Source organism: Musa acuminata, chromosome BXJ3-6, assembly GCF_036884655.1.
Source record: "Musa acuminata AAA Group cultivar baxijiao chromosome BXJ3-6, Cavendish_Baxijiao_AAA, whole genome shotgun sequence".
Taxonomy (NCBI): Eukaryota; Viridiplantae; Streptophyta; class Magnoliopsida; order Zingiberales; family Musaceae; genus Musa; species Musa acuminata.
The window spans coordinates 19,196,512-19,209,616 of NC_088354.1; the positions used below are offsets into that span (position 1 = coordinate 19,196,512).

The 13,105-nt window shown below is 35.1% G+C and overlaps 1 protein-coding gene across 1 annotated transcript; it reads left to right on the forward strand.

Annotated features, from left to right (window-relative positions):
* The first annotated feature begins 3,440 nt into the window (after positions 1–3,440).
* On the forward strand, positions 3,441–7,322 carry LOC103988684 (uncharacterized). The gene is made up of 3 exons (XM_009407294.3): positions 3,441–3,758; positions 6,007–6,924; positions 7,016–7,322. The coding sequence occupies exons 1-3, from the start codon at positions 3,592–3,594 to the stop codon at positions 7,116–7,118; spliced, it is 1,188 nt and encodes a 395-aa protein (XP_009405569.2). The 5' UTR covers positions 3,441–3,591; the 3' UTR covers positions 7,119–7,322.
* The last annotated feature ends 5,783 nt before the right edge of the window (positions 7,323–13,105 follow it).

Below are 13,105 nucleotides of genomic sequence, written 5' to 3' on the forward strand. Positions count from 1 at the left end.
CAAATGTAAATTTGATTAAACTCATTTCATTTTAATGAATAAAATGAGATATTCCATTTCATTTTATTTTTTTAATCCTTTCATTAACACATGGACTTAATTCAGTTTTGAAATTCATTCTCAACATTAATATTTTTATATTTTAAAATCGATACCAAACAAGCTTGAATTCTATAAAATATCAATACTTCTTTTTGAGTAGCACAAACTTATTTTCATACTAATTGTTAGAATATTTAATGGCACTAGGGTAAATTAGTATCATAACATTTAAAAACTTTTTCAATACTAATTAAGTAAAGATGCAAGTGTACCGAACAAAATAAGCAAGTTGTACTTAAATGAGTAAGAATATAAGAGACGAGCCACAACTCTCTCCTAATCCTTCGAGGTCATCGATTTTCATTATCTTGATTTTATTTTCAACTAGCAAAGATTAAATATCCTTACAATTTTTTTTCAAGACTTAAAAACTCAAAGTAATCATTTCTTTATAAAGAACAATCCTTATAACTTAAGAGAGGACTTCTCATAGCTCAAGTTGAAGAAGTCATAATTTGTTACAAATTAATTTTTGGAAGATGATAGAGCTAATGATATAGAAGATAGTTAGATATTAATATACATAAGATATCACTAGTAGGATTTTTTTTCATCCATCTGATTCGATTTGTTTACAAACTTATAAGTACACTGACTAATTTAATTTATTAGGACCCATAAGATTATGAAAAATCTTATTAACTAAGTTATTTCTCTAAAATAATATTTAGCTTAATCTTTTAATAGTATTTTATATGTTAATTTTAAAATATATAATTAAAAGATAATATCATATACACTATAATAAAATATAATTTAGAGATGGCTTGATGCAAATAACCTCCCATCTATTTCTCCAAATAATAGATGCTAATACACATGACAGAGTGGTGCTTCTATTCATGCAATCTATTCCTCTTAGAGGAACCATGATAATTATCACTTATAATATTTTTGTAATCCTGCTACCAATATAATGCTCTACCCCTTGAGAAAAACCATGGTCCTCTCTCATATTAGTCTCATGATCCAATTGTACCTTCAAATTTATTTTATTCAAATCCATAACGAATGCATCGATAAACTAATTAAATTCATAAAAGATCTCAAAGTACCAATCACATCACAACCCTTAGTTCGGCTTAAATCTGATTGAATTGGTCCGATTAACTTGTACTGAATTAATTTTAGATAAAACCCAAGTGAACTGCCCTCAAATCCACATAAAACTCGCCAAACAGGGAATAAGCTGAACCAATGCCAACGGACTGCAAAGCAACCAAGCAAAGAAATCACAAATACCTTCAGGCATTTGACCACTTGTCCCGAATTATTAGATGCAACAATCAACGAAACACAAAATCAAAAATCACTTCATAAATTAGTTATATGCTAGCATACATAAATGCAGAATATAGCATCATCAAGGCATCATACATTTAAAAAAAGCTTGAAACCAAATTTTTTCCTCTGCTTTTCCCATCAAACAAGTAACAAAAAAATATAAAGCTACTGCAAAATTGGGTTTGTTTATTCATCCTGAAACAAATAAGTAACGAGAACAATAATTCAATGTTAACAAGAAAAAGAAACAGGACTTTGTCAGAATACCTGTAACAAGGAGTTTAGTATATTTATGAACAAAAAATCAAAAAGAGCAAATAAATATAACAGTACACTTAATATAATCACGAAACAAATACACTTCCTAAATACTGAACTATAAGGTTAAACAGCCAGAAAGGACAACAAGTTTTTAGTAGAATCACAAGAAAAGATATTCAAGACAAAACAACAAAGTAGAATAACACTTAATATAAACACAAAACAAATATGCTTCCTAAATACTGAACTATAAGGTTAAACAACCAGAAAGGACAGCAAGTTTCTAATAGAATCACAAGAAAAGATATTCAAGACAAAACAACAAAGTAGAATAACACTTAATATAAACATGAAACAAATACACTTCCTAAATACTGAACAATAAGGTTAAACAACCAGAAAGGACAGCAAATTTTTAATAGAATCACAAGAAAAGATATTCAAACAAAACAACAAAGTAGAATAACCTACGGATAGAAAAAAAAAACAGTCATATGAGATATATAATTTCTGGTAAAGTTCAATGTCACTATACGCACACTATTTTGTACTCATGTTCTTAAGATAGTCCTCAAGGAGGCGAGAAGCAGTAAGTAATCAATATAATCTACACCACTAGATATAATGAATCCCGAATATCTACCCACACATGCTGCCGACACAAGCCACCGATAATTGAGGTGTTTGAAAATAGAATTTGCAGTTCTCAGGAAAGGGGAAAAAAAAAGGAAAGCTCAGAACTTGGTAAATTGTCTGTTTACTCAGTAGTGATTTCAAGATAAGGAGTAGGCAACCAAAAGAAAATATCATAAATGCTTGTACAACAGATCACACTTCCTCCATTGTTGGTAAACCTCAATAAAAACCACTTACACAGTTCGCAAGAGGAAAAAAAAAAAAAAAATCCAACCAATGCCAATGGCTGCTTACCTCTGACCCAACGAAGATTGATAAGGTACTTAAACAGGAAACAGACGGTAAAATAAGCCAAAACTTCAATCAGTCGAAATTTGCAACATACAAATGCAGAAACATGATATGCCATGTAAAGGACCAAAAAAGGGTTAGTTTGTGGCAGAAAATAGGCAATGCCACTATACCGTACTAAATGAACAACATAAGCAAAGATATTAGCCTATGAGCTTTAATCCAAGAAAGCGCATTAACAATCAACAAAGCTAAAAGACAGCAGCTAAAGATATACAGCCAAGAACAGTACCGTGATACTCCATACCAATAGACCAATACAAAACCCCCTGGGAACCCAAAAATCTAACAACCAGACGACTCCACTACTGAGAAAAGTGCAAATTGACGCAGATTACTGAAAACTTGCCGCAAATTGGAGACTTTTAAGGCATCAAAAAATACATCGCAAACGGTTCCTATTCTAAACCGCCATGATCGGAACAAAATGCACGGTGTACAGATAAATGGCCATGACGGTAAACGGAAAGAATTGAAGCTGGTTCGATTCTAAAAGCAGAGGTCGATCAAGGGAGACATATCAGATACAGGAGGAGTTCAGATTTATCTCACCATTTCTCGTGCACTGTTCCTCCTCTGCTTCTACTGCTGCCGCCTTCGCCGCGTCGTAGCGGGGAGAAGGGTTTATGAGCAGCCCGCTCCTCTTGGCCTATGAAAACCCCAGCGTACCATGATGCCGGTCGCAAGATCCGACGGTCGAGATCGCTCCGCAACTGAGACCGACGGGGTTCGGCCGGGTCATCTTGAGCCGTTGCTTTTGACAGGGAAGGCTCAGTGGGAAAGGTTTGTGGTTGGCTGTTGCGCACCCTCGGGGACTACCTCCTAATGCATCAATAGCCCCGATGAACAGCCTGGTAGGGGCAGGTGGCGAGGTTCTCCCAAATAGTGTAAAGACGCGCCGTCACTTGTGGTGAACCCAAAGTAAAGAGCGCGGGAAGAGAGCGAGAGCGAGGGAGTATGGCAGGAGAGACCAACGGTGGGTGGGGCGGGGGAGCCGAATCCGTGCTCAATCTCGTCCCAGGTTCCTCCATCTCCATTCGTTACCACTCTCTCTTCGGAGCTCACGACGATTTCCTCCTCCTCGAGGCCGACGAGGCGCTCCTCCCTGATATCCTCCACAACAGGTAATCTTTTGTTCCCCCTTCAGTCCTTGTCTGGCTAGATCGTAGTGCGATGCCGGAATCCCCTTCGTTCCTTTGTATTGCCTAATGTCGTTGCTTCTAAGCCCTTGGCGGCTTCTTGATGTTTATGTTCTAAACCCTAATTTACAGTTAGGGTCGTAGAAATTGGTACATTCATGGTGCTTCTTCCTGTTTCTCCTTGGATAGCGAGTTTTCTTTTCCTTCCTTCGATGTAATATAGAAGTCGAGTAAATGGATGATCAATTGCAAAAGCGTGCTCTTAATTGATTCAAATTTTTTGGGTGTAGTTTCCGTTATGGATGTTGGAAGTGGATTAATAGTCGTATAAGAGTGAAAGTCTTCTTCTTCAATTCATTCCAATCGATCATCGGAAGAGAAGACTTTGAAAATCCATTTTCAACAAGATTCCAAAGTTCAAAATTCATGGAAATAAGAAAGATCCTCATTCGAGTCTTCCAATAGGTGTAGTCCGTCCCATTGAACATGGGTGGACGCGTAATAGAGTGGCCCTCTTGGTTTCCGACGTATGCCATCTCTCTTGGGTTTTAATCTGATTGAGAGTTAACTCCGCTCTGATACCAATTGTTAGGATGGGGATTGAATTAGTGCAGCGGAAAACTTTCGACGATTAAAACTGCGTTCGTATGATAAAAATGATTTTGGTAAGAAAGCCGATTCGGAAAAAGGCTTATTTATCCTTCCAACGAACAGGTTTTTTGTTAGTGACTTCAGCCTCTGTTTTGTTTAATGGTCATGTTGTGATCTCCATTGTACTTCTCTGCTCGGGACATCCTGAAGGGTGATTCTGCTGTTTCATGCTATTTTGTTGCTCATCAGCCACATTACAGGCTGGCAAGTGGCTTTGGTATTAACCTATTTATATATATAGCCCTTTAATTTGACTGCAGGCCCCTAATTTTTCTCCTAATCCACTAGTGTTGATTGTGAATTCTCAGTTCTTGATTGTTATACTTGTCTTGTATTGGTGCTATCATTCAATGCAACAAACTTAGTTTTTCCATAACAAACTTTAGAATTTTCTACAAGGTTTTAGGGAAATGCCAGAAGGGTTAGCCATCAGAAATTCTAGAATGAACTCAATAAATTTTTATGGTCGCAAATAATCTTTTGCAGCAAAGGTTATCAAGTTGGCCTTTCAACGCCCAGAACTTTAATTAAATAGTAATGACTATTATAAGGCTCAAAGACCTCACAGTACCATGCTAGATTTAGCAATTCTGGATTTCTCTAGAAGCTTGAGCTCATACACATAATATAATTTTATTAATTATAATCCATTAAACAAAAAGAAGAAATTAACCCACCTGTCTCTTTTATGGTCTTGTGACTTTTTGTGCGAAGCTTGTTTCTCTCCAATGATTGTTTCTGGTCTGTAATACTTACCTGCGAGAAAGTGGTTGATGCCAAAGATATTAAGTTCTTTTTTCTTATCATATGGAGGAAAGTCTTTTTCGAAGATTCTATATCTATATAAATTTCTTATATGAAACCGAAATAGTTAACTTTCTGAAATTTCAAACACTATATGTATAGGATATAGAGGCGATCTATGCTTGATTTTTCTGAAGGTGGGAGAAAAGATAAAACTTGTTATTGATTAAAAAAATTTTAAACTGATGTAATTAACTTCTTTTGGTTAACCCCACAAAAATGGGGAAAAAGATACATTTATGTGTAAATCTTTCCTAAATCTGCATAACAATTATAATCTGCATAAATCTTTCCTAAATCAATTATAATGACTTTTCAAATTGGTAGAATCAGTTCGTCTACTACACTCAAAATGAGGAAATCCATATATGTAGTAGATACATGGACAGAATAAATCCCAACATAAGCTAATCTCTGAATGATCTTCTAATAGATCATGATCATTTCAAGCATCTCATCTGGAAGCATATTCTATAAGATCAAGGGAGAGATGGTAGGTTTGAATCTGCTTTGAAATAATACTTTAATCATAGTGGCTTGCATAGTTCTGCTTTGAAAGACATTTTGGCTAGTCCTAGTTTTCACTTCTATTCTCTTTGTAAGTTTGGCATCTAGTAATTTCTTCTAAACTATGCTTCCACATTCTCAAAAGCTACTGTTCCCTTTCTTTTATTATTTTTTTCTCCCATGGCGATATCCCTACTCTTTATATGTATTTGATTTGGCAGACAAACACATTCCTGCTTATCTTTTTTATCTTGTTTCTCTGTGTAATAAGAGTTACAATACGAGGGCAGACAGATGAGGAAGCTGTTCTTTGCACTCCTTTGGCAACTTATGCCATGAAGTTTGTCGGCACATCCAACTCGGTATTTCTGATTCCCCCAGGGGAGCCAATTCCTCCCTGCATGGAAGATACATGCAATGACAGCAAATCAAACACTTCAGCAGCCCATGAAGTGGTTCCATCGGTGATCAAAGTGGCATCAAGCAATATGGAATTAGTTCTAGTTGCCCCACACCTTGATAAATTGAAGTCCCTTCTTAATGAGAGGCCTTACAAACTCGATGAGGATGTGGAAACTGATTTTCAGCACAACAGAGGCCTATATAGATGGCAAGATCTGCTTGAGCAGATTCAAGCTAGTGAACAAGAATTGAGGGATGGATTGAAGGCCCTCTCAGCCGCAGAGATTGATGGGTTCTGGAGGATCATTGATGAGAAGACCATGGATGAAATCCTAAATATGGTCTTGAACAATTCTATCTTGCACGGGTGGCCTTTAAATGCACTCGAGGAAGATGAGGTCGTATCAATCTTGGAAGCTGATGGGTATCCTCGTAACATTACTCTTCACTGCCTTGAAACATTTGGAAATATGGTGGAGAGTTCAGGATGCAGTTTCTGGAGCTTAGATGAGAAAAAAGTCTGCCTGCGCTTTGCTTTGCAAGCTTTAGGTGGAGGAAAGATGAAGTTGGAGATTTTCTTGCAGAAATGGAGACACTGTGTTCCTTCTGGGATGCATGCAGATTTGAAAATGCTTGAGGGTGAAGTGTTGTACGAAAAGCTTGGCTTTGAAACTTGGATCCGTGCTTTCAGAGTCTCAGGTCTTCCATCAACGCCAGCCGAGCGGTTTGCAGCTCTCTTCATAGAGCGTCCAAGATGGAATTGGAAAGACTTAGAGCCCTACATCAGGTCCCAATAGCTTAAATTTGTTAATCTCATATTCCAAATATGAAATGTTTCAGCGGCTGAGATATACAATTTTTGTCTTCTGTTCTTGCAGGGACTTGCATGTACCAGGGCTCTCTTTAGAAGGTTTGCTTATCAAGTATACTCGAAGATCGCAACCAAGTGCAGATGTTGAGCCTATTTTTAGTGCAAGGTAACTTGATCGGGCCTGGTTTTTGGATCTTCTTTTCCTTCCTCTCTGATTCCTGGAGAAAAAGTAATAGAATTTACATGACATTTCCCATCATCTTTTTGATTACTTTATTACCTATACATGGTTCCTTCTGTAGCATCCAACTAGTTTGATCCACATTTTGTGAATTTACCAAGGGGGACTAATTCATTGTTCTTTCCCCTGTTTATTTGCTTGGTTCACGACTTGGCAGTGCACGCTTAATTTTGATTACTTGTGGCACAAGGAATTTGCTGTGATCATGACTGCTTGAGACCAAAGGAGTTCTACTTATCTTACTAAATCCACAGAATTAGTTGCACAGGATACTGGTAACTTAATCTTTAGATGCATGTGCTCTGAACCGAATGAGATAAAGATAAAAGCAGCATGTTCATCGAACAAAGAACAATCCATCAAAAGTGTTGTATAAAGTCACGCAACAAAGTTAAGATTGTAACTACAAATTGTAGCCTAAACGGGCATGGTGATCGTCTGCAGTTGAGAATGTTTACAGGCAGTAGTTTCAGGTAAAAAGTAAATGCTGGAAGTAGCACTTGTCGGTGGAGCCGTTTAGATGGTATGCACGTATAATTGTTTTCATGTTAGTTGCACAAGATAAAACATAATCGGTGCTCGGAGTGGAAAGAAGAGATGAGACTGCGGATTAAAGTAGAGGAGAGGGGGGGGAGGGGCCCGCCAACGTATGCTGAGACAACGTGTGAGGGGATGGAGTGGGTAATCAAATCCAATTTTTGATTTGTAGCATATAGCAACATGTGGCGTTCCAAATGGGAAGACAGACCATTGACCACATGTAGGGGTCTTGTTGTTGTCTGTGTAGACGCTGCACATGACCCATCTTTCGACAACAAAATTGTTGTAAGTGGGTAGTTACCCAAATCAATTGGCTTGTTCGAATAAAATATTGTTGTTTGAAAGATATACACATTGCGTCTTAGAACTCAACCAATGCAAGGAGGCTTAATAAAAGGGTCATTTTATTTATTTATTTATTTACTTATTGTTTCCCCAGAGACATTGACATTTTGATTAAAGAGAGTAATAGGTAGATAGGAAATACTCAACGATACGTGCAGGTGCGCTCGTGAAAGTCCTCAAAAGGAGCAGTATTTTAATCCACGATCGTATTTTCCACACAAGAAGATATTACAACGCACGGGATGGCATTCATCTCTGGAGAACATATCCATCCACTGTGCATGTCTTCTGATCGGCTTCTGCCATGATGTATATCTCTTAAGAAGTTTAGTAAAACAAAACAAAAAAGATAAATATACGTATGTATAGTCTTATCCTCTCGTTTGCAAGTCTACTATATCAACTCATTTGATCATAAAAGTTAGCAGTAAGAAGAACCATATGCAGAAGGATTAATACGTTCAACCAAATATTTTATAGGGCCTCCCAAGTGTTGTAAATCTGTAACAAAATATATTCAGATCAAATCATTCGTTATCTTTCCTAAATGTCATCAGAATGTAAAATCTAAAGGTGCCATGTCTATTATTTCCCAACCCAAGCCTTTGACCGAGTCCATTGTGCTTTGAGAGTAGTGCTGTCTTGATTGATGCCTGGATCATAGCGGCGGACTATACGCGAATCTAAGATTAGTCAATAAGTAAGTAGTAACAATACATTTTGTTTCGCAGCAAAATATCACGCACAGTCAGAAATTTCCGGAATGCATAGATCGATCCAACCCACTCACAATTACCTTCCGGTCGAATTTGAGATGGATTACGGGAAAAATAAAATTCCAAAGTTATTTTTAGGTTAAGATTCGGGTTTGGATTCGAGTATGACAAAACTCATTGGTATCTTAATTTTTATGAAATGATAATAGCAGTAATTCAGATTTTTATATTGGTATTCGTATCTATTTGACCCATATAATTTGGATTTTAGTAATCTTTAACTAGCTTTTGAATAGCTTGTTGGATTTGGGTTCACGTTGGCATAGAAATTTTAGATCGAAACCCTTAACCTAAGCAGAAGTCAATTATACCATCAAACAATTAGTTTTGAATATATATATATATATATATATATATATAGAGAGAGAGAGAGAGAGAGAGAGAGAGAGATTGAAAATATAGTTTTTGTATGCCCAGACTTATCATGTGGGTGCTGAGGAAGAGTTAGGAAGACAACCCATATTTAGATGCAATCAAACGTTATATTCCAACATGAGTTGCTACCATGCCAAGGCATGTCAACACCAGTAAGTGCAGCTGCACTCGTGGACGTTCTCTGGGTGGCAGGATCCTACTCCATGATCATAATGCGAGCAGAAGAAGCTGCAACGCTTAGGACTGCATTCATCCCTGGAGTACATGTCCACTTTGCACGTCGTGTGCTCATCACCTGCGATGACAATCGGATCACAAGAAAGATAAATTGAAGGATTCTAATCAGTTATCATAGGTTATGCAGTTCCATCTCATCTTATTACCAATAGACTCTAAAACAACGTTACTGATTCATTGATCGTGTCTCCAGTAGATTCAAACAATCGGAGGGAAAGAATAAAAGCTCTTTTATCCGATACATGTGTACTAAGAGAAAGGAAATGAAGACAAGGAAACAAGAGAGAGAGAGAGAGAGAGAGAGAGATATTGGAGTGTGTAAACTAAATGTCTATCTTATACAGATTAGATTCTACAGTATGAATCTTGAGTGCAAATTTGTAGTAAAATCTCAGCTTTGAGTTCTACAAAACCCTAAAAACTTAATCATGCGTGCAAAAGCTAAATGTAAGCTGGTACAATAAAGTATAATGAACAATATCAAACATACACCCAAGTGCACATATAAAAAGGTAGAGAGATCATCATATATATGAAGAGTACCCTCGCTGGGGTGAAAGAGCAGGAAAGCGATTAAGATGATTCCCAAAAATGACTTCATTTTTTGATGCTCAGAACAACAACGTGCCGGTCTTTAGAGAGAGAGAGAGAGAGAGAGAGAGAGAGAGAGAGAGAGAGAGAAATCTCTACATGCACATAATGAGTTGGCTAAATGAAATAGATCAGGTCTTACATTTTCCTTTCTTCCCTTGGGGAGAAGGATGTAATGGTTTAAATGTCGCATCAAAATGTAGATTTGCATCATTTATGGGAAGCAAGCTTCTAATTCTTTCCAAATTGGAAAAAGACAACAAATCTTCCTAGATAAGTTAACCTTTATTATACTTCTAGCAGGTTCTCCTCCCTTTTAATATTTTTTTTAGAAAACAAATGTTTCTTTCCTTCAACATTAGACAGCATGAATCCCTCACCTTTCGAATATGTTCTAATCATACGGATATTTTGTTTTGTGAAGATCCTCTTCCTTTTGAATTATGTCTACCATCATTGGTATCTTTTTTCTTTTTTTCTTTTTTTCTTTTTGAGGGTAGAGCATATTTGTTTATTAAGGGTAAGCCTTGATATAATAGTAAAATATCTCCAGAGATTAGCATTCAAATCACAAAAATAGTTTTTATATATTTAGAGGTAAGATTGAATATATTAGCTCATATGCCTTCTTGAAGCATATCTATGCATTCATTATAAATGAATGACAGATGATATTTCTCTATTGTTATGGCACTCTACTTATGATCAGGAATGAAATTGTGAGATAGGTATTATGATTTAAATTATAGAGATATTAAATCTACATGATGATATCACATGCTAATAGATAATGCTTAAGCATAATTATAAATTGTAAACATATATATATATATATATATATATATATATATATATATAATAGAAATATTTTCATAATATTATTCACATGTTTTATAAACTCTAAACACACACACACACACACACACACACACACACACACACACATATATATATATATATATATATATATATATATATATATATATATATAATAAAATAACTCATAATCTTATATTCAACAAAATAATTATTAGATTTGGTAGTGACACACACATCCAACACATACAAGAAGACACTATTATCATGTGTGTTGTGACGAAGAAAGTTAATGTTATGTCGAGGGTCATTGTATACAATCTTTGTCGAACCCTAACACTTGCCTATTATTTTCTTCTTCGTCAAGACATACTTATACAGTAAATACTTATCGCAAGAGCAAATTTAAATCAGATTTAGATACTTCTTAATTAATTTTATATATTTAAGTAATTGATCGAATGAAATTAATAGATAGTCCAAAAGATCACATTGATGAAAGCCCAACCCGATCCGAGTCAATAACAAATGAAAACCCAGGTTATTTTTTTCTATAACTCTGATTCACTTACAAGTGTTCATCCAATTATGATTTTTTGGGCTGCCGTGAAGGTCGAATTAGTATGATATATGCTCTATCATGATGATGATTGGAGACATATGCACATCAAAAGCATCATGATACCTTTGGGACAAGATGAACTGATGAACAGATGCGCAACATGATATCTTTTGATTTCCGAGGAAGATGACAATAAAAAGGAATAGCAATTACATTTTGAATCAACAATTCCAAAGAAATAGATTAATCTTGTTGTTGGAACTGAATCTTTAATGTTTTATTAGCTTATAGATTGAGCACGAGTTTCATTAAATTTTCAATTTTCTTTACGGACGTCACATAGAAAATATATCTAAAAAGCTTTCAATCTCAAAATAATGCTTAAGCATAATTATAAACTCTAAACCTATATATATATATATATATATATATATATATATATATATATATATATATATATATATATATATATATATATATATATATATATATATATATATATAACATATAAATTAATTTATTTTTTAAAATCCATAGTTGGATTAGTTGATCCACTAGTTCAACTGATGATTGAATAATTTGATACTTAACTATATTATATCTAATGTGAGATAACAAACGGAAGAAAGAATACTGAGTATGTGTAAGAAACTTTTTGTACAAGCTAATTTGAGAAGTAAATCACATAAGTAATAAGAAGAGATGAGAAAACCATCTCTAGCGGTTTGATTTATAAATTATGACAACTCTTAATTTTTCATCCCTTGAAATGATAACCTCTAATAATCTTCCTTCAAGACCAAGACCCTTACACAGGCAACTTTTGCACTTCAAAACACACCTCTCTTTACAAGACTCAACTCAAGAGAAGGATCAAACACAAGATAATTCTCATACTTACGCACTTACAATGATTAATAAGGTTTGTATTCACTTGTTTCAACCTATCAACCTAATAGGATGGTTATAGGAGCAACAAGTCATTTGAGTTGGTGAGAAAATGGCCAAGGTATCAAAAGACATGTAATACCACCATCAAGACTGAGCAAGATCATCGCCTAGCATAATTTTAACTCAATTTTAGTTTGCATCTTAATTTATCACCCTAGATCATCGCCTTGCTTCTTAACTCAAGATCATTGCCTAGACATGTAATAGCACCCCTTTTAGGTAATTACAAAAGTCGGGACAGTACTCCTTCAAATCAAATCAACTCAATTTATCTAAATATTTACTGAAGAGAGGATTAGCCCATTAAACTTATCAATTACATTATTCATTATTCTCATGAAACTCTATCGTTTATATATTGACAATCAATTGGCGAAGGAGATTAAAAGACTTGTGTCCATTTGCTCATAAATTTTTAAATCCTTTAAAGGATTTAAGATACGCCACATTCTTAGCCTCGCTTGGAAGGATGCAAATTTAATATCAAGACATTAAAGATATCACAATTTTTAAGCTACTCATAGTATAATCAAATTTTTTATGCATACCATAATCATCAAATAGGTTAAATATTCAACAAATACAACAATAACTATAGCAAACGTAAATAACATGTGAGTCAACTCAAGTAAGATATTAATAAAACTCAACTAATCAACCCAGCTCAACTAAAATATCAATAAAACTCAAGTAGTCAAGAAAATTTAAGCATGTAAGTAACCA